The sequence below is a fragment of the Coturnix japonica genome, chromosome 1 (genome assembly GCF_001577835.2).
Source record: "Coturnix japonica isolate 7356 chromosome 1, Coturnix japonica 2.1, whole genome shotgun sequence".
NCBI classification, from domain to species: Eukaryota; Metazoa; Chordata; class Aves; order Galliformes; family Phasianidae; genus Coturnix; species Coturnix japonica.
Genome location: NC_029516.1, coordinates 82,980,979 through 83,000,606, shown reverse-complemented (window position 1 = coordinate 83,000,606; position 19,628 = coordinate 82,980,979). Strand labels below are relative to the sequence as shown.

At 42.4% G+C, this 19,628-nt stretch overlaps 1 protein-coding gene across 3 annotated transcripts; it reads right to left on the bottom strand.

Annotated features, from left to right (window-relative positions):
- Window positions 1-21: 21 nt before the first annotated feature.
- Window positions 22-19,628, bottom strand: GPR89B (G protein-coupled receptor 89B). Of its 3 annotated transcripts, none has more exons than XM_015879820.2 (14): window positions 19,507-19,628; window positions 16,609-16,668; window positions 15,726-15,829; window positions 14,214-14,320; window positions 13,257-13,358; window positions 9,436-9,556; window positions 9,059-9,139; window positions 5,537-5,646; window positions 3,542-3,639; window positions 2,715-2,807; window positions 2,294-2,389; window positions 1,794-1,883; window positions 1,102-1,167; window positions 22-950 (listed from the first exon to the last, which is right to left on the bottom strand). In XM_015879820.2, exons 1-14 carry the CDS (start codon window positions 19,546-19,548, stop codon window positions 744-746), a joined length of 1,377 nt encoding a protein of 458 aa, XP_015735306.1. In that variant the 5' UTR covers window positions 19,549-19,628; the 3' UTR covers window positions 22-743. The 3 variants fall into 3 exon arrangements, with proteins under 3 accessions (XP_015735306.1, XP_015735315.1, XP_015735324.1); XM_015879829.2 differs by having other exon boundaries at window positions 3,542-3,630; XM_015879838.2 differs by lacking the exon at window positions 19,507-19,628 and adding an exon at window positions 17,067-17,094.

Here is a 19,628-nt window from a genome sequence, read left to right as displayed (position 1 = left end):
TACTGTGAAAGAATATACAGGTTGAGGGGAACACCAGATTTATAGTATATAAGGTCAACACATTTATAACACGTAAGGTAAACAAGGCATAGCTGTTATCTTTGACTTCATGCCGAACTCCAGCAAACAGGAATCCAAAGCCTTAGTTCTGTTTACATACAAAACAAAGCTGAAGTTCAGCAAGACACAGCTAAGTTCCAGCTCAAAAGGACAGTGAGTATTAGTGGTATCTTTTCAACTTCACTCCAGGTAGTAAATTCCAGCCACTTTCTAGCTCACCTGCAAACAAATATTTTGAGCTGACAAAAAACAACTGTGATGCTTGCATGAGGTATTACAAAAGCTTATTTAATTCCACAGACCCCCACATTCAGCTCCAAAATTATCATCCTCTGAATCTCAATTATGAGTTGCTTTTTAAAAGAAAAATCACATTTCCTTGATGCCTTCTCTGAAGACGTTCTTCTGAACCCAAGATGCCTTACCTCAGACAGCATACAGTCCCTTAGATACTGGTGTACCACAAATTCCCTTTATTCCTTGGCAATATGTGCATGTCCCTTCCTTCAAGCTGTAGCACCTTAAAATGAGCCACAGAGCTTGACTGAAGACATGGAAGTTCAAAGAGCCAGTTACATTGCCCGAACACACAGAACTACCCTGGCTCTCCAAGTTTTGCAGTCCACAGGAGTTGCAACAGTCCAGTAGAAAGGACAAGAGCGGTGCGTGACTGCAGTCCTTCCTTAGAGGGCCATGTGCTTTTCTGGAGCTTGTTTGTGTGCTAAGTAGAGAAAGAGGATGCTGGATAACGCACTAACTAGAAATATTACATCAAACCAACGATGATAGAAGTTGAACTGAAGCTCTCCCAGGACTTCTGTTATAATAGTGCGGTACTCTAGAGGCATACTCATCCGAATCAGGAGCACTGATGATACAAAGTACATACCCTGTAAAAAGAGAAAGTAGCAGTTGTTTTAGAATTGGCTATGTGGCTAACATGGGTCAGCACATAAAGACTTTATCTTTGTTTGTATTCAAAAACAAATATGTATGTATGCACAAATGCATACAGGTATGCCCATGGTTCTGCATACTCACCATGATCTGTGCTAAAAGTAGAACAATAACATTGGAGGACTTGCTGCTGGAAATGGCATAGAAGAACTAGAAAGAAAAAACATACTGGAAATAAGCAGCTGGACAACGATGCCCTAGGTCATCATGAAAGGAACATGCCATTCAATACTCTTTTTTCACAAAAAGCATGTATTTTTCAGAGAGGTGCATGCACCCTACTTCTAGAAACACGAACCTCTTCAGTCAGTGGCAGGCACCAACTGGTAAAAGTCACGTATTAATATTTAAGAGCGGGTACTAAAACCCAGGTCAGCACAAGGAGTCACAAGTCTCTTGAATTAATACCTTTCCAGTCCTACAAAAAGAACCAGCAGTTCAAATGAGGCAACCTACATTCTTTAAATCATCATCTCACGAACCCTAACTAATATGCCTGGCTACAGCATCATTCTGAAGCCACGCATACACTTAACATCTCATTGAGCATCCACACTTCTTCCTGAGAATAACAATAATAGAAACTGAGTGGGGAAATATAGTGGAGAACATATTTTTCCTCTCCTCCTCCCTCTACAAGGATTTAAATTCAGAAAGTTAAAACATAAATGTTTGTTTAAAACACAAACTATATGCTCTGTTTGAATTTGAAGACCTAATAACAGCTTTCCTCATAAAAAAAAAAAATCAGGTAAGACACTACTGGCCAAACGTACCTTCGTAAGTGTAATTAATAGGCCTCTGATAGAGGTGACAATGATTATTCCAACAAGAATAAAGGAAATGTGCTGAGACCAGAATTTCACCTGTGTCAACAAGAGGAATACAGTTAATTCTCTAACTCCATTTTCACCATATCATATAGCTGCTAATTCTTTAGGTTCTTCATACTTCCTAGCTGCATGATATCCATTGTAGATAGGTTTACGTTACTAGTATAATGGTGAAAATATCCGTTAAGTCATTACATTAAACATGCAAGAAAGAGAGATATCACTTACATCAATCACCTTTTTACAGGAATAAATCATAAAAGTGCAAATAACTGAATACTTGCTTGAAAGCAAAGTTAACGGTGTATTTCCTTTTCTTGTTAGTAAGTCAGAAGTCACAGATGCATTCTCAGGATTCTATTACTTCCACATTATTAGTAGTATGCTATTGCTTTTGTGAGGTAGGAATTACTGAAAAGGCTGTAAGAATTAATAAATCTCACATCAAACTGGATTCCCAAATAATTCACGGTGATCTCAATTCCTCTTGTGACCGGATCTGTCTTCCCCACACGATCAAACACAATGTTGATGGTTGCCTGCAAAGCAGAGATGGATTTACAATCAAAGAAAGTAAGAACATCTCACTGCTACGTGTGAGATTCTTGCTTTGCATATCCAAGGTTGGGGGAGCAGCTGGGTTGTCTAAGGTGTAAAAATACATACATTAGAAATGCTTGCCTAAGGCTCTGTAAAAAGAAAGATGCAGAGCTTTACTCCAGACAAGTACCATTTTCATTCAGAATTTCCAGAAGCAAGACCGTAAGGAGACTAGGGTCTTAATACGCCACGCACATAGCATAATCTGTGCAGAGAGTGACATTTGTGTATGTGCACATAGAACAGAAAAAAATATTTACATACCATGAAGATTTTCCAGACACAATAGATGGAGAAAAAATAACCCAAAAAATTGAAGTATTTTCCCTGGAAAGTTTTGGAGTACTCTATTCTTTCCTGGAGGAAAAAAAAAAAAAAAAAAAATCAAGGGGGAAAGACAATACATACAAAGAAATCATCACCATCATAACCCACAACACAAAGCCACACATTTTAATGGTGCACCAAGAGCAGCAACCACAGCTTTATCCTACTACTCTCTTAATTCAAAGGCTTCTGAACAGCTTTAGGAACATGTAGTATGCTCCAGCACATACCTAAACAGGAAGTAACCCACCCTCTAGACCCCATATTAAAGAATCATAGAATCATCACAGAACCACAGAATGGCTTGGGTTGAAAGAGACCACAAAGATGATCTAGTTCCTCCCTGCCATGGGCAAGGTTGCCAACCATAAGCACTAGATCAGGCTGCCCAGTGCCCCATCCACTCTGGCCTAGAATGCCTCCAGGGATGAAGTATCCACAGCATGACTGGGCAACTTGTTCCAGCACCTCACTCTTCTCTCAGCAAAAAAATTTTCTCCTGACATCTAATCTAAGTCTTCCCTCTTTTAGTTTAAGACTGGTCACCCTTGTCCTGTCACTGTCTACTCACGTAAAAAGTTGATTTCCCTCCTGTTTATAAGCTCTCTTTTAAGTTCTGGAAGGCCAAAACAGATTCTCACTCCACCACATCACAACATTTCAATATTTACCTGCTAAACAGCTTTCAATTTCTGGTAACATACATCCTCATTCAAGCTACTCTGGCCCCCAACACCTATCTGGGGAGTTATTTTGTTTCATACCTTCGTTGCATGTAGGTCAGCAGTTTCAAGAAAAAGCTGCCGGCTCAGCTCTTCTAGGGCATCCACTTCTTGCTGGATAAGAGACAGATCTGGCAAACCAGCATAGTCAAGGCTAGAGTACATCACAAATTCTTCATTAAAAAGAAAATAATCCCCACCTTCACCTCAAGGGTCATGTTTAATGGTTTGACCACTTGTTTAATCCAGATCGGTTTTCTGATACTGTCTTAGTGCTCTTGTTAATAATACATCCGAAGACATCTCAAGGGTACCTGTGTTGCACGGTACTCCATTTTAAGAAGGCAGGCAGAACTCTTCTACCTAGGGAACACATTGCAGAACCAGAGCTCTTCTACACTTCAATCAGCATCCCTTATCATCAGAGCGCTTAGTATTTCACTCTATCATCACCTTCATGAACAAAACCACTGAGTATTCTCCTAGAAGATTAGTGATTATTATGAAGAGTCTAGTCAAACAGCCAAATTCTAATTTCAACAGCCATTGGAAAAGGATAGGAAGAAGACTCCTCAGCCTTAAGCAAACTGGACACTTTAGGTGGTGTGACAGACATTCTTGATAAGCAACGGCAAGGTAGGGAAGTACAGACCCTTATAACTGTTCTATCCCTTTTCAATATGCACAAAAACACTTATTCACATGTTCCTGTCCACTTTTTGTCACACACACTGCTAGAGTGACAGCAGTGAACCTACACCATGAGAATCATTTACTTGGTCCACAGGTTGCTTCTTGCTCTGTAGAGGGGGACAAGGGGGTCCCTGGTTGACGACAGGTTGGCCATGAGCCAGCAGTGTCCTATAGTAGGCAAAAAGGCCAATGGCATCCTGAGGGGCATTAAAAAAACCATGGCCAGCAGGTCAAGGGAGGTGATCCTCACCTTCTACTCTGCCCTGGTGAGGCCTCACCTGGAGTACTATGTCCAGTTCTGGGCCCCCCCAGTAAAAAAAGGTAGGGATCTCCTGGAAAGAGTCCAGCAGAGGGCAACATAGATGACAAATTGTGCAGAGCATCTCTCCTATGAAGAAAGTCTGAGCAACCTGTGCCTGCTCAGCCTTGAGAAGACTCAGAGGGGATCTGATCAATGTCTATAAATACCTAAGGTACTGGAGGCAAAGGAACAAGGCCACGCTCTTTTCGGCAGTGAATGGAGATAGGACAAAGGGAAACATCCAGAAACTGGAGCATAGGAAGTTCCACACAGATGTACGTAAGAACTTCTTCACAGTAAGGGTGACAGAGCACAGGAAAAGGCTGCCCAGAGGTTTTGGAGTTTCCTTGTCTAGAGATGTTCAAGATCCATCTGGACGCCTACCTGTGCAACCTGGTCTAGGAAGCCTGTTTTGGCAAGCGGGTTGGACTGGGTGATCTCTAGAGGTCCCTTTCAGCCCCTACAATTCTGTAATTCTGCAATTCCTGCCTTTCTTCTCGCTTTCTGACTCAGCCAAAAGCCAGCTATAAGCGAGGACAACTGTTCCAGCACCTCAAACAGTGCTGTTGTTTTGCTCGAGCATGTCACAACTTCTCCACCCTGGAAGAGTGTATTTCAAGTAATGAAATAAAACATGCATTCAGGTAAGTTGCTGAGCCAAGGATACATCAGAATAGAAAGCAACCTCTAGCTTCAGTGTTGTGACAGGGTAGACATCTGCAATGTGACACAGCAAGTGCGTACATCTGTCCTGCAACCTGCTGAACACCTCAACTGTGATGATATAACAGCACATTTATATAGTACGGCTGCAACATATGACTCCTGAGTGTCTACATAAGACTGTGAGTCCGATCCCTGGGTAAAAGGTGACACAGGACAGTGTTTGACAGCAAACCTCCTAGGAGACATGAAGCCTTTTGCTCAGGCTTCTGGAAAGTGTTGGAACACAGGTGCTCTGCAGTGTTAGGCCCACCTAACACTCCTCCTTTCAGAAGAAAGCTGTAATCACCTCCAGGTGCCAGCATGCAGGTGAAGGATACTTTCACTGCCTGAAACAGACGTCGTAACACTTTTTATCATTCCCCAGAAGCCAGTGGGTTTGTTGTGCACTTCCCCTCTCTGGAACATCGTCCTGTGAGCCACTGCTATCCTGAAAGAGCAGAAAACATAAGTCTTCAGGAGTAAAGTCCTTTTAGAATAAAGCAAAACAAAAACAAAAACTCAAACCCAACAACCAAAAAACAGTTCCTTAGAAAAGACGATTAAACTAAATTCACTGAAAACAGATGCCCCCTTTTTATTTCCCTAAGCACTAATCTTGCTTCATAACATTATCTTGATTAGCTCTGGAGCAGAGCCCAGATCTAATCAAGCAAGATTCAATGAGACACTTCCTAAGACTTCTATTTGGAATTCTGCTTCAATCCTTAGAGGGATTTAAATCCAATTATAAATATTCAAATGGTTTTCTCAGTCACGTGATCAGTTACTTTCATCAAACACAAGACTGTGCTATCTCCAATTGAGAAACTGGAAAAACTTCTCATGCCCCTTTCTCTCCTTGGATACCTCTTTATCACTGCACATTCCGCTTCCTCCACAGAAGTGTGAGCACTGGGTGGTGTGCAGCAGCTCTCACGTGCTGTCACTCACTGCTAGGTTGCATGACAAACTCTTATGAAGCAGAAACACATAAATCCATTATTGGACCAAATCACTGGACACTGGACCCAATACTGAAGCAGCAGCTGCACACTGTCCCTCGCACCCCCATGTGCACTGCAGTGTAATTCCTGCAAGCACTGCTGGCTTCTGGCCTCATTACCTCACATGTCTCCCCATTGAAATTTGTGAGCCAGTTATCCACCCTAAGCTGAAAACTATTCATAGTATTGTTAAGGCAATCCACGATTTGACAGCGCTCAGGTCCTTTTTTGTAGCTGCAGCCAGCACTGCTACATTTGGCACTGAGCCCTCTTCAAGGTTGCTGATAAGCAGAGTAATAAAAAAAAAAAAAATAATATAATAAATCACACAATAGAAGAAGTAATACCCCTGGGGCATTTCCCATAGCACCCATAAGAGAAAATACACCCATAGACTACAAATAACAGATATCTTCGAATAATCTAATTCCTCTAAATAGTTGTCAAATATAGGCAAGAACTGCATTTTTAATGCTTGTTATCCTCTCATTACCCAATTCCCACACTTCATTCCAAATGAATCATGGCACTGAAAAAACAAAAAAGGTGCCCATGTCAAGATAAGCACAAGGCTGTAAGTGTAGCACAGCAAATCTTTTACATTGAGAAGTGGCAGGGATTGCTCTACATACACAGTGGTCAGAGTTCTGAAGATCTCACAGAAAGGATCCACAAGTAAAGAAAAAAAAACATGTCATTTTCAGTTGTATATACATATAACACATCTAGTTCAGACAGTCTGCTTTAATTCTGATATGAAGCAAATTAAAGCAATGGTGCCACAGAACCCAGGTAATTTAACTAGAGCCTTGGATATATAACATAGAATCACAGAATCACCAAGGAAAAGAATCATCTTGGAAAAGACTTCGAAGATCTGTGCCCCGGTGGCGCAGTGGTAGTTATGCCGCATTGCAACACCGGAGGCCCGCGTTCGAATCCCCCCTGTGGCACAAGTGGTAGAAGTGCCGCTCTGCTGCACAGGAGGCTCGAATCCCAGGGCGTTGGACTCGATGATCTCTAAGGTCCCTTCCAACCCGCACGAGACTATGAGACTATGAGATCACCCAGTCCAACCATGCACCCATCTCACTAAACCATGTTCCTCAACACAATGTCCAAATGTTCCTTGAACACCTCCAGGGTCCGTGACTCCACCTGAGCAGCCCATTCCACTGCCTGACCACTCCCTTCAGTGGTGTTTCCTAACATCCAGCCTGAAATCTCCTCTGACGCAACTTGAGTCCATTCCCTCTGACACCAGTTACATGAGAGAAGAGGCTGATCACCAGCTCACTACAACCTCCTTTCAGGCAGTTATAGAGAATAATGAGGTCTCCCCTGAGCCTCCTCTTCTCCAGACTGAACAATCCCAGTTTTCTCCTCAGCTACTCCTCATAAGGCCTGTGCTCCAGACCCCTCACCAGTCTATTTGCCCTTCTCTGGGCACACTCCAGGGTTTCCATGTCTTTCTCACAGTGAGGGGCCCAAAGTATCAGCAAAAATGAGTATGAAGAACCTATCAGCCTTAAGTGGCAAATTTCCTTAATGCGTTGAGTATGCTCAGAAAGGACAGAATAATTTCTGTGTAAAAAGCATCAGCAAAAACAACTTCCAACAACAGTCTCCAGGAAATGCTAGTCAATTACAAGTCCCAGACATCCATACTTTTAACCCAACTTGACCTTCCCTGAGAGGTCCAAATACACTACAAAAAACAAAAGGGCAGACTCAAAAACTACTCCACATTAATTTTTTTTTAACTCCAACACCAGCATGTTAGTATGCGCTTTGTCAATCACACCAGTCAACTAAACCTCTCTGATTAAACGCGCGTTCTCACTAAACTACAAATCACCACATACAGTGAGTTATCATTTGCCCACCACTTAACATTTTCAAATTGGAAGAAAGACGACATGCTTCAACTACCCTTTTATACACTCAGCAAATCAGCAGATCTGTTCACTGATCAGCAGATATGCACGCTGCTGACTAATTCAGCAAGACTGTACTACTTTGTAACACATTAAAAGGTTCCATTAAAACATTAGTGCACCTGAAGTAAAGTTTTGAGGGTTTCTGCAAGAATTCTATGCCAGACAGACCTCTGAAGTGACATGGGTAATGTCATTTATTCTTTCTAACTGGTAAGGCGTGAAATATGCAATTTGTGAGAGCATGCAAAAATCCTTTCAGTTTAAGTGCAATGACAGTGTTTCCTAAAAGTAGCTTTTTCCACCTGAAGCACGTGAAATAAGCTAAATTAACAAAAGCAGAGTTCTGATGTCATGCCTATGTTACCTCCTGATGTCACACTACACTAACCATCATATTAGCAGTGTTCCACAACGCCATAATGCCTTTATCAATATTCTTGCTAAAGGCAAGCTTTACACAGCTGTGTTCACATCAGCTCACTAGCTTGCTTCAGTTTTCACCAGGAAACACCAAATCTACAGAGCAGGAGAGACCTCAGTAGGTATGAATTCAACTGCTGTACCAAAATTGCCAATAAGAGAGTTAACTGAGGTGGTTCAAGGGATGTTTATTCATCAGGAGAGAGATGCGTAGATCTTAGATCAGTCAAGTTGACATCAGAGAGTTAGAACTCATCCTGGAAGCCTAGTCTGTACTACTGCAGGAAAAAAGACGCTATTTAAGGCAGAGGCCTGTGAAAAAGCCTAAGTTGCATATCAGAATGAAACAACACACAGCTCTAACCTAACTCAGCCACCTGTTTCACTGGAACATCTAGCCCTGAAAAGAAAATCTGAGTAATTTCAAGAGCATTTTATACCATACTGACTGCAAATCCCTGACATAATTCATTTAATGCATCTGCTCTTTTCTCACCTTTTTTTCTTACTAATAATCATGTCCATAGTCTGAAGGAGTCGTCGCTCTAAAGCGAGAATATCTGCATCTGTCACATTCCTGCAGAATGAAGACACACAACCATTAGGCCTGTTATTCCATTTCTGAGGGAGTATGGGCATCCTCATAAAACAAAGAAGAGAGAAGTTTGTACAAAGAGATGCTTCAGTGATGAAAACAGTTCTGGTGTAAAGATTAGCAATAGCTAAAGGACACTTAGAACAAGGAAAACAAAAGCCTAACACCATCAGGATGAGAAAAAGGCAACTTTAAAGAAAAAAATTCAATCAATTCAATGAGAAAAGCAGAATAATAACCTCAAAGGCAAACAAAATATTTCACAAGGCTGCAATTACCTGAGAAAGTAGGACATGTAAGTATATGGACAGTTGACAGCACCAAATCCTGACAGCAAAGCCATGAGTGTCACCCCAATCACACCCACACGGCTGATGAGCTGCTCTATAGACAGGATTCCTGTAAGATAAAGAACACAGCGTCAGTAACTGGCTGCACTCTTCATCCTGTCCCACAGTTGGCATCTTTGCACACCAGTACACATACAGAGCTGCCTAATGAAACCAGCTACTTTCAAAGTGCAATGACCAGAGGTAGTATGAAATACGGACAGGGACTATGAATAGAGAGAAGAAGGTCTCCCTTGGAAAGCTCATTATCATGCTTAGAAACAGTGAGAGGATACTCATACTGTGGAGAATGTTAAGAGATCTGAAGGGGATCGATTACCAAATTTTTGGTTCTTCATTAATAAAACTAGTGTTTACTAGTGGCTGGACTTTGCTGAGGTGGGAACATACATCCACCAGGTTCTGTAAAGCAGCCATCTTCAGCAAAGACGCTCCAGCAAGAACAAGGACTAGAGGTAACAAACCAGTTACTCCCCAAAAACTGGTCCAAAACTCTCTCTGGATCACACACAGTAAGCCCTATCCCATCAATCATTAGATCCCTCCATACCAGGTGCAATTTGTTCATTAAGATAGCAATTACTTCACTAGGATAGTGAAGATAGCAATTCTTCACTAGGAGAGTGGTTAGGTCCTGGAACAGGCTGCCCAGGGAGGTTGTGGATGCCCCGTCCTTGGAGGTGTTCAAGACCAGGTTGGACGGGGCCCTGGGCAACCTGATCTAGTAAAGGTGTATGTTTGGTGGCCCTGCCAGGCAGGGGGGTTGGAACTACGTGATCCTTGAGGTCCCTTCCAACCTGGGTCATTCTGTGTGATTCTGTGATACGACAGCATGGGAAGTTCATGCTCCTCCAAGCTGTTCAGTGCTCATTTTGTGGATACACACTGGCAGTTGAGGTGACCACTAAGCAAACATTCTGAGCACCAGGTGAACTCTCAAACATACATTCATGTGACATAGCATGAATGTCAAGCCTGTGCTGTATCCAATACCCAGAAATGAGACTGCATTTATTCTTCCCAACCATACAGAACAGATCTCAACCCATCTTCTCAGGATACGGTGCCACGTACTATCAAACGTTAACTTGTTTTTTAGGGAGATATTTATAGAATAGCTGCTACACACAGCACATTTGGAGCTTAAATGATTTCAAAGCTGAGATGGCCAAGTGCCAAGCCACATTTCATGCTTCAGAGAAGGAGAATAAATGATGAAAACACAGCAAAAGGACTTCACAAAGGGAAAATGAGACAACCCAGTCATGTGCAGCTGCAAAGAGATTTACACCAGCTACAGAATGTGCTACTATATCCTGGCCTTTTGCCCTACACACTATCAGATAGCACCAGTTAAACAGAGGTGCCTTCAAAATGACATGACATTCCACTGTCTAAAATAACATTTCCCCATAACACTCTCAGCATCTTTACTCTTGCGATTAGGTCACATAAAACATATGCTTTATGAACTCAGATGAAGATTAGAATCTTAATAGAATACTACTAGGTAATCCAGTACAGAATAAAACTGTCCACAGAGTCATAGTTAACAATCTGGAGATCATCCAGGACTCGTGACAAAAAGTCCTGGTCGGTGGTGCATTTCACAGCTGCTGCACAGTGCCAACAGCATCCAAGGTAAGGCAATCCCAACACACTGGGTACAATGCATGTACCTCAAAGGGCTTCCTGCCATACCTCCTTCCACAACATGATCCTACACATCTGAATTAGACCATCACCTCCACAATAAAGCCCTGCAATATTAGTACATGCAAGACAGCAACATTCCAGCCTAATCCTTGGCTCTAACCTTTTGCCTGAACCTGCTCAGATATGATATTGTACACCTATTAGGTTAAAGTACCACTCTGCAAAGCAGAAAACAAAAACAGGAGAAAAAAAACCCTACCAATTACAGATACTTGCAGTTGTTACTCAGCTGCACAGGACTTTTAGTCCTCTTCAGACTACTCTATCTGAACATTATGGCTAAACTCCCTTAGGATTAATATATTCTGCCAACTCAAGTGGATGTAATTGGATTCACTTCTTTCTTGGCAACAAAACACTGCATAGTGATCTGTGCTATTTACAAGCTACTGTATTTCATGGGCAAATGACACAATTATAAAACACAGATACACACTTTCTCTTAGGAAAGTTTTAGAATCACAGATGTGAGCAGACTCTGCAGCAATTGGTATCCTTCAATTTTTATCTTCTGAGTCCAGAATGAAGTAGTCTCACAGAGAACAGAAAGATTAAGTTGATGGTTATCTATCCAGACAGATACATTCACCAATTGGATGGAAACTGACTGAATCTCTCCTGTTGAGAAAAACACAAACAATTCTCCAGCACAGGGGATAATGGCAGGATAAGTTATACAGGAAACACTGGTGACAGCTAATCCTTCCTACAGCGTTCTAAGACATAACTATGTTTCTAAAGGATTCAGAACAGTTACACCCATGTCGATAACGTCTGCCACAAAACAACTAAGTCTACACAGTAACCTCACACTACAAATGCTCTTGGTGCCATGAGTGCAGAGCAGAGATACCCAAGTTAATATGTAGGTCTGACATACAGCAGGATTTTTCAACTTACATGCCAGTACTGTGCTACTGTACTGCCTCCTGACTCAGCTGGAGTGCAAAGTTGCACCAAAGTTCATATGCCCTGCCTGGCATGTTACCAGCTACAGTTTAAATAGATGTGAGTTTGGGAACCCTGCCATGTTTTGTCAACTGGACAGCCACCTACACTAAGGTGATTTGATTTTAGTCACCAAAAAAAAAAAGAAAACAACAAAAAATATGACTGATTAAAATCAGATTAAGGTTTGGTTGTCATTTCTTACAGTACATTCGTCTCCACAAGAAAATAATCGATTGAATAAAACTTGTGATCAGCTTGTCATTGCAAAACGTCATATATTTCGTGGAAAGTCCTCAAAAAACACCCTGTATTCCTGCATAACTTCGGTTCAGTTAGGACTCATTCACTTCCCTGCAGTCTTTTATTTCTGGGCTCCCCAGTACAAAAAAGACAGGGATCTCTTGGAAAGAGTTCAGTGGAGGGCCACTAAGATGGTGAAGGGCCTGGAGCATCTCCCCTACGAGGAGAAACTTCGGGAACTGGGTCTGTTTAGCCTTGAGAAAAGAAGGCTGAGAGGGGACCTGATCCAGGTTTATAAATACCTGAGGTGTGGGAGCCATAGTGGTGAGTCTGGTCTCTTTTCAGTAGTGCGTGGGGACAGGACTAGGGGTAATGGGATGAAAGTACAGCATAGGAAGTTCCACACGAATGTGCACAAGAACTTCTTTACAGTGAGGGTGACGGAGCACTGGAACAGGCTGCCCAGGGAGGTGGTGGAGTCTCCTTCTCTGGAGATATTCAAGACCTGACTGGACGCCTACCTGTGTGACGTGGTGTAGGGAGCCTGCTTTGGCAGGAGGATTGGACTCAATGATCTCTAGAGGTCCCTTCCAACCCCTACAATTCTGTGATTCAGTCTTCTTGTGCTACTGGAAGAAAACTAAAGCAAATAACTTGGTACATCCAACCATTTCTGGCTGGCTGGCAACCTTCAGATTCTGTGTTTCAAAGCAGACTGAGTTACAAGAAATACTTTCTATGTCCCAAGCGTGGAATAAACACCACACAATAAAAGCTTCAAGATAAGAGTGCATAGATAAGACTACTTTTAGGTGGGAAGAAATAAACAACAGGAAACTCACCATGTTTTGGGCTGAGGATAGGAAATGGATCTCCCAGCTTCCAGAAGAAATACATAAACGTCAACCACAGAACACACGCAAAAAGCAGTTTCTGTCTGTGCACTATAGAAAGAAAATAATATTTAAGTTCTTCCTTTAAGGTATTTTCAGCCTTACAAAATCACTCCAGTAGCCCAAAGGCTGCTTAAAGCATAGATTGCCAAAACAGATGTATTCTGACAGAGCTGGATCTAGCAGAATGCACCCCTTCACTTCCAACCAAACTCACTATTTGAGACATCACCTTTAGCAAGGGTTAACCCAACAACACTGCATTCTGGCTTTTCTCTAAGGGCAGCACTCTGAATAGGGAAGTACTTAGTCACATCTTTCTTATGTGATCCTGAAAACTACACTTGGAAACTTCATCTTAATGCCAAAGCTATGCGTTTTGGCATTATACTCCCAACCCGCATATCTAAGCTTAACACATAAGAGTGATGAATATTGATAACTCAAGGGTAGATGTGCATTAGTACGTGGAAGAGGCCTCAAGCAAACAGTAGTAAGCAGAAAAAACAAATGTAAATTATTGGATTTTTTCACCTTGTTTCTTTCACTCCTCAGTAGAACAATACAGGCTGACCAAGGTTTCCAGGGCTTGGCTGAAAGCTTAAAACTCTAAAAAAACAACTTCTAGTAACATCACTCCAAAGTGCCCATCTTTGTTGAAACCCAGAAAGAAAAGCTACATTTTGAAGGGCCAGGTGAAACACATCCTAACTTTTCAATAAGCAGTTATTGCTCAAGCATTAAGCCCCAGACAGAACTTATCTAGCCAGGACAAAGCCAGAGGAAAGAAGAAAATACAGGGAGAGTGACCAGCACATCTCCCTCTAAAATGAAAAAGTTAGTTAGTTCTCATTTGTATGCACAGTCTCAAAATAGTAGGCCCAGCGTCGTAAGCCAAGTACTCACATAATCTGATATTGCTCACAACAAAGTAACCGATGTAAAAGGGTACCATGAAGACTAGGATGAGCAGAATGACACACAGGTTCAGCTTCCAGTGAAAATATCGAGAGCTGAAAGAAAACCAAAATACAGGTAAGCATGTTACATCATAACATATTTCAAAAAGATAGCCCTTAATTGAGACACTCTGCAGTCCTTTCAGTAAGAACCATTGGATATTGCTGGCCTAGCATACAGCATGTTCTGTTGATTTTTTCCCCACGTACAGCCCATGGATGTGTATTTCAAAACTAACAGCTACCTAGAAAAATCTATTTTTCTAGGCATGAATCAGTTAGATTATGTCAAAATGCAGTACAAGTAATATAGGGTTGGATGCCATGGTGCCAGCAGCACGCAACCGCAGCCTGGAAGGCCAACTGTATTCTGGGCTGCATGAAAAGAGGGGTAGCCAGCAATGGAAAGGAGGTGACTGCCACTGTCTACTCTGCGCTTGAGAGACTCCATTTGGAATACTGGGTCCAAGCCTGAAGCCTCTAATACAGGAAAGATGCAGATCTGTTGGAGTGGATCCAGAGGAGGGCCACAAAGATGATCAGAGGGCTGGAATACCTCTCTTATGAAGAAAGGTTCAGAGAGTTGGGTTTGTTAGCCCGGAGAATGCCTTATTCCCAGTACTGCAGGATATTCCCAGACATAAGCAGGATATTCCATATCCTGCTTATGTCTTGGGGAAGAATTCCTGAGAATCCTTGTCACTTTTTCCTAGCTAATTCAGAGGCAGACATTTTCATCAATAGTGATTTCCAGTCCTTTATTAAAGCTTACAAAAGCATTCTCCTCAGTGATCTCTCTGACTGCAAGTTCTACAGATTAATAACATACAGTCTAAACTACCAGTACCTTATATTCATTTTGAACTTCTTGCCTTTCAATTCCTTTGATTGTACTTAGACTCATATCATAAAAGAAAACAAATAGGAAACCCATAACCTTTCCGTGTTACTGCTCTGTCTTCTCTTTCCTGCTGCTTTCTGAAGTAACCACCTTTTTACATCTTCTTTATGTAGAAGCCCTCACCCTATGTCAAAGGAGGACGTGCCTTTGATTCACAAATAGAGTTCTACTATAGAAGTACAGTTTTCACTTCACAATTAGCTTCACATCTTATTCACTGCTTTGACCAGTACTGAAAAACAAGGACTTACAGTTTTTACAGTTCTTGACATCTGAAAAGAGCTCGTCAGCATGATCTGAAGCTTCACAGCTCACCCATAAAACCGTCCTTTTATTTCACAAAAGAAAAAACTCAAAGACTAAAGCTTTGTTTTTAGGCCACGCTAATAGCAACTGTGGCAGAATCAGGAACTTAAGGCTTCTAGTCTCGTGCTTTGTCAAATAAATCCAGCTGCTCAAACACCTCTGTTGAGGTATTAACCATTTTCTCACAGTACAAGTCTAATCTATACATTAAGCATTCTGCACACTAGCCCTTCAGTCAACTCCCAAACTCACCTGCTGTTCAGCACTCCCAAAATCTCAAAGATGATGAGTTCAAACATAGTACAAGAGAAGGCAAAAGTCACAGAGAAGATGACTTGGACAACGTACTGTCGCACCTGCAATGGAGAAAATACACCAGAAGTATCAGGCATTTCTGTTTGTAGAATGGCATGCTGATATCCCACAGGTGGAAAAAAAGCCAAAACCCATGATACAGCTGTACACAGCTCTTCCTACAAGGCACCCTGCATTTAATTCCAAAGGGAAGAAATAACAGCCTGTACTGTACTGACTGAATCAATCCTATTTGACAGAGAAGTCCTATGGAGAAGGGACCCGATGGCAACTTGCTTAATGACAGGGAGTTGCTAACAGTGTACCATGCTCTTAATCTTAGATTTAAGAATAATTTAAGAAAAAAACTTTTGGGGTTTGAATTTGGCTTGCACCTAAGCCATCTCTTACCTAGACATTCTTATAGCCTCCTTGGGATAAGGGAACATCCCAACCTTTATCCCAACCAATCCTCACAAACAATTCACGCCTCACCAAATTCAAAGCTGAATTTGATCTTGTCTACAAAGATCTGCAATTAAGTCAAGCTTACTCAAGGAAAAAGGCTTCTGTTACTCCTGCTTTTCCTCCAACTGATTTTTTTTATTAACAGTTGCCAGTGCAGAAACTTAGTGGTCCCAGAAGAATCCGTTTCCCCAGATACCTACGAGTCTTATCAATAAAAGTACAGGGGAAGTGAAAAAGAAAGTACGTGTACAAAAGCTGGAAATAAGATGAAAGAGCTTAAAGAGTGGAAAAAGGTCAGAAACAGTTTTAAAAACACTGCAATAATTGAGAGTAATCTTAAGATAAAGAGTTATGACGAAAGTCCCCTTCTTACCTCATAATCCTTGAAGAGCTTGCGCATGAAGAACAACCATCCAAATCCAAAGAAGAGCACCTGCAAGAGAAATTAAGTATCAAACAACTGTGTCCAGGAATTTGCAAAATATGAAGCTGCTTCACTATTGGCTGTAGTAGAAAGAAAAGGAAGCAACAGAACAAGGCCAACATACCTAAGATATTAAACTTTTCAAGGTATCACAGAGAGAATAACATCTTAAATGTTCAGAGAAAGGCCTTTGACATGGTCCTGTAGCACATCTTTTAACTGGAGAGACACAGATTTCAATGCTGCACTATTCAGAGGATAAAGACTTGGCTGGATAGTTGTAGCTAGAGGCTGGTTGTTAATACCTATGTTGTGGTTTTATAATTTTTGCTATTGGTATTTGTAAGGTGGAATAATACAAAGACGGCAACAGATGTTCAAAAGGTTATTTATGAGGAAAGACTCACTGATATGGACACCTTCATTGGGAAATGCTGAGACAATCTCCCCCAGAGAGCAACCTCCAAGAGATGCTGCCTTAATGGTGGTCAGCCCTTAAATGAGGTCTAGAGGAGGTGGAGTCAAGCTCCACCCCTTCCGGGAGCACAGCTCAATTACTCTCACCTGTGCTCCCACAGCTGACCCAACACTTGCCTCAGCTGATTAATCAAAGGTTCAGGCTGTGATAACCAATTTCCCATACAGTATTCCACACCATAAAATCACGTAGAGCACTGGGAGTTGAAGAGTTAATGCTCCAGTTCTGTGGAGTGACAATTTTCCAGGTACCTGGTTCTCAGAAGACACACCTCAGAAGACCATTCGTTTCCATTTTCCATTCAGAGGGAAAGATAAAACTGCTTGCAAGTCATAAGACTGCCCTCTCTTTTACTGCTCGTCTTGGCAGTGCATGCCATCTCGCCTTCAGCTTTAGAGTAAGACCTTCAGTTTTGGACACACTGCTGTCCCCATCATAGACACAGACAGATCTAGAGATGAGATAAGTCCATGACAGACTGTCCACATGTAGGCCAGTCACAAGTGGTGCCCCCCAGGAATCCATCCTTAACCCCAGGGTTAAGGTCTCTTCCAACACAAGCCATCTGTGGGTGATTTCATTGTGCATAGGAAGTCAATGGATTTCAGCAGCAGCACAGAACATCATTTACAAACAAGGAGTACCTGGAAAGCTGGGTGAGGAAGGTCAAATTCATTTTGCCTTGAATGCAAAACTGGCACAGGAATGAGGTCTAGTGATTGACAGCAGGTGGCAAAACTGGTTTGAGGAGGACCTCAGACTTTAAAGTACTTGATAGCAAAAATATAAGAGAAAGATAAGATATTCCATAAGCCTCCTACTTACAGGCCAGGCTATAAGTCAAAGTACGATACCATTAACAGTGGGGAAGGAGGAGAAGGCAGATAGACTTTACAAAAGATAGAAAGAAATGAAGTAAAAAAAGAGATAAGGAGTTATTCAGGGACGATAATAACAGAGGAAACTATATATGAAGGCTAGATTTCCTTTGTATTAGGAACTATAGAAAAGCACAGAGAGACACTATCTTATGTTCACATTCTAAGACGCCGCAAGTGAGCGTGAGTTTGAGCATTTGACAATGACATGCAGCAATTTAAACATCCAGCTTTATACTTTTGAAGACGGCTGGAAGATGCAATGCTGCCATCACAATTGAAAGCGAAACGATTAGGGAAGTTAGATCTTAGAAATCAAAGCAAATGATGGGAAAGCTTTTGTTCTAGGGGAACTGCTAAGAGTATCAAAGCTGCACTCAACCCACTGACAGTGAAAAGGCATGTTAGAAACAAAAAGTCAAATCTATACCAAGCAGGAGGAGACTCTACCTTCAAGAAACAGCTGAAATCTAGCCTGAAAATTGTCAGAGGAACTGCAGTCATATGTGAAATATTGTATAAGATATCCAGCTGCTTTTGAGAGGGGAAAGGTGACATTTCCTCAGCTCATCATTACAGAGCAGAGATTTTAAATCAGCTCTGAAGCTGGTCAGATTTCCTCAGTGACCCAGATCAACTCATTTATATGGCAGAAAACCAAATACTGGAGAAAGCACAGATGAAAATATGACTGTGCAGCCAAGTGGAAGGGAAGAAGGGGCAGAACCTTTCGCTTTTAGCAGAAGCAAACAGTTGGACCAGCTCTGCAACCAGAGGAGCAGAGAGGAAGAAAGGGTGTTTGGATGCTTACTGAGGAGGGAGCGGGGCAGCAAGGTGGAGAGGAAGGTCAGAGACAACACAATGACAAGACAAACTACTGGCAGTTAATGAACAAAGATGGAGTGTTTCCACCCACAAAACAATAAGACGAACTCAAATAGGTTAAGACCACCACCCATCTTGGAACGATAAAGACAGGATGACACGAAACAAGGTTCAACAGGCTGCTGGGTGAACTAAGCTGGAGTAAAAAGCAGCGTGGTTGAAAGATGACTCTGAAGGCAGCAGGAAGGAAACCCCATTCCCTACAGCCTTACACACTGACTTCTTGCTGTACATAACATCCTGATAGGACAACCACGCAAGGACAAGGGTCACGGTGACACTCAACAAAGCAGACCAAAGAGGCAATACAGCTTTAAGCAATACAAAACGTACTGCCTAACACCCCTGAACCGCAGGTCGGGTGGTTTTATTTCTATTTATTTCTTTCCACGTAGCAGGCAACAACCCCACCAAACAGCACGGGAACCGACTCAGAGGCACCGCATGCGCACCCCAAGCTCCTCCCACACGCCCCTCAGCCCCGACGGCCGCTTCCGGAGGCGCGGCGAGCGGGCAGCTGGACAGGCCCGGGCTACCCATCCTATTTCGCCTCTCTCTCCCTCATTCCCTACGCGGCCGGGCCCGATCCGCGCAATGCCGGGCTACCTGGGAGGTCACCATGATGCTGGAATCGATGAGGAAGCTCATGGCGACCGCCCTCCCGCCGCTGGTTGTAGTGCGCAGGCGCCGTAGCGGGGAGCACCGCCCTTCCCGCGCACAGGGCGGGC

Excerpts from the sequence above, each read along its gene's own strand:
- GPR89B (XM_015879820.2), bottom strand. The coding sequence starts at position 19,548 with ATGAGCTTCCTCATCGATTCCAGCATCATGGTGACCTCCCAG. Across the intron at positions 16,669-19,506 it reads GCATCATGGTGACCTCCCAG|GTGCTCTTCTTTGGATTTGG; the intron begins GTAGCCCGGCAT and ends TTTCTCTTGCAG. Across the intron at positions 14,321-15,725 it reads TTGGGAGTGCTGAACAGCAG|CTCTCGATATTTTCACTGGA; the intron begins GTGAGTTTGGGA and ends GTTTTCTTTCAG.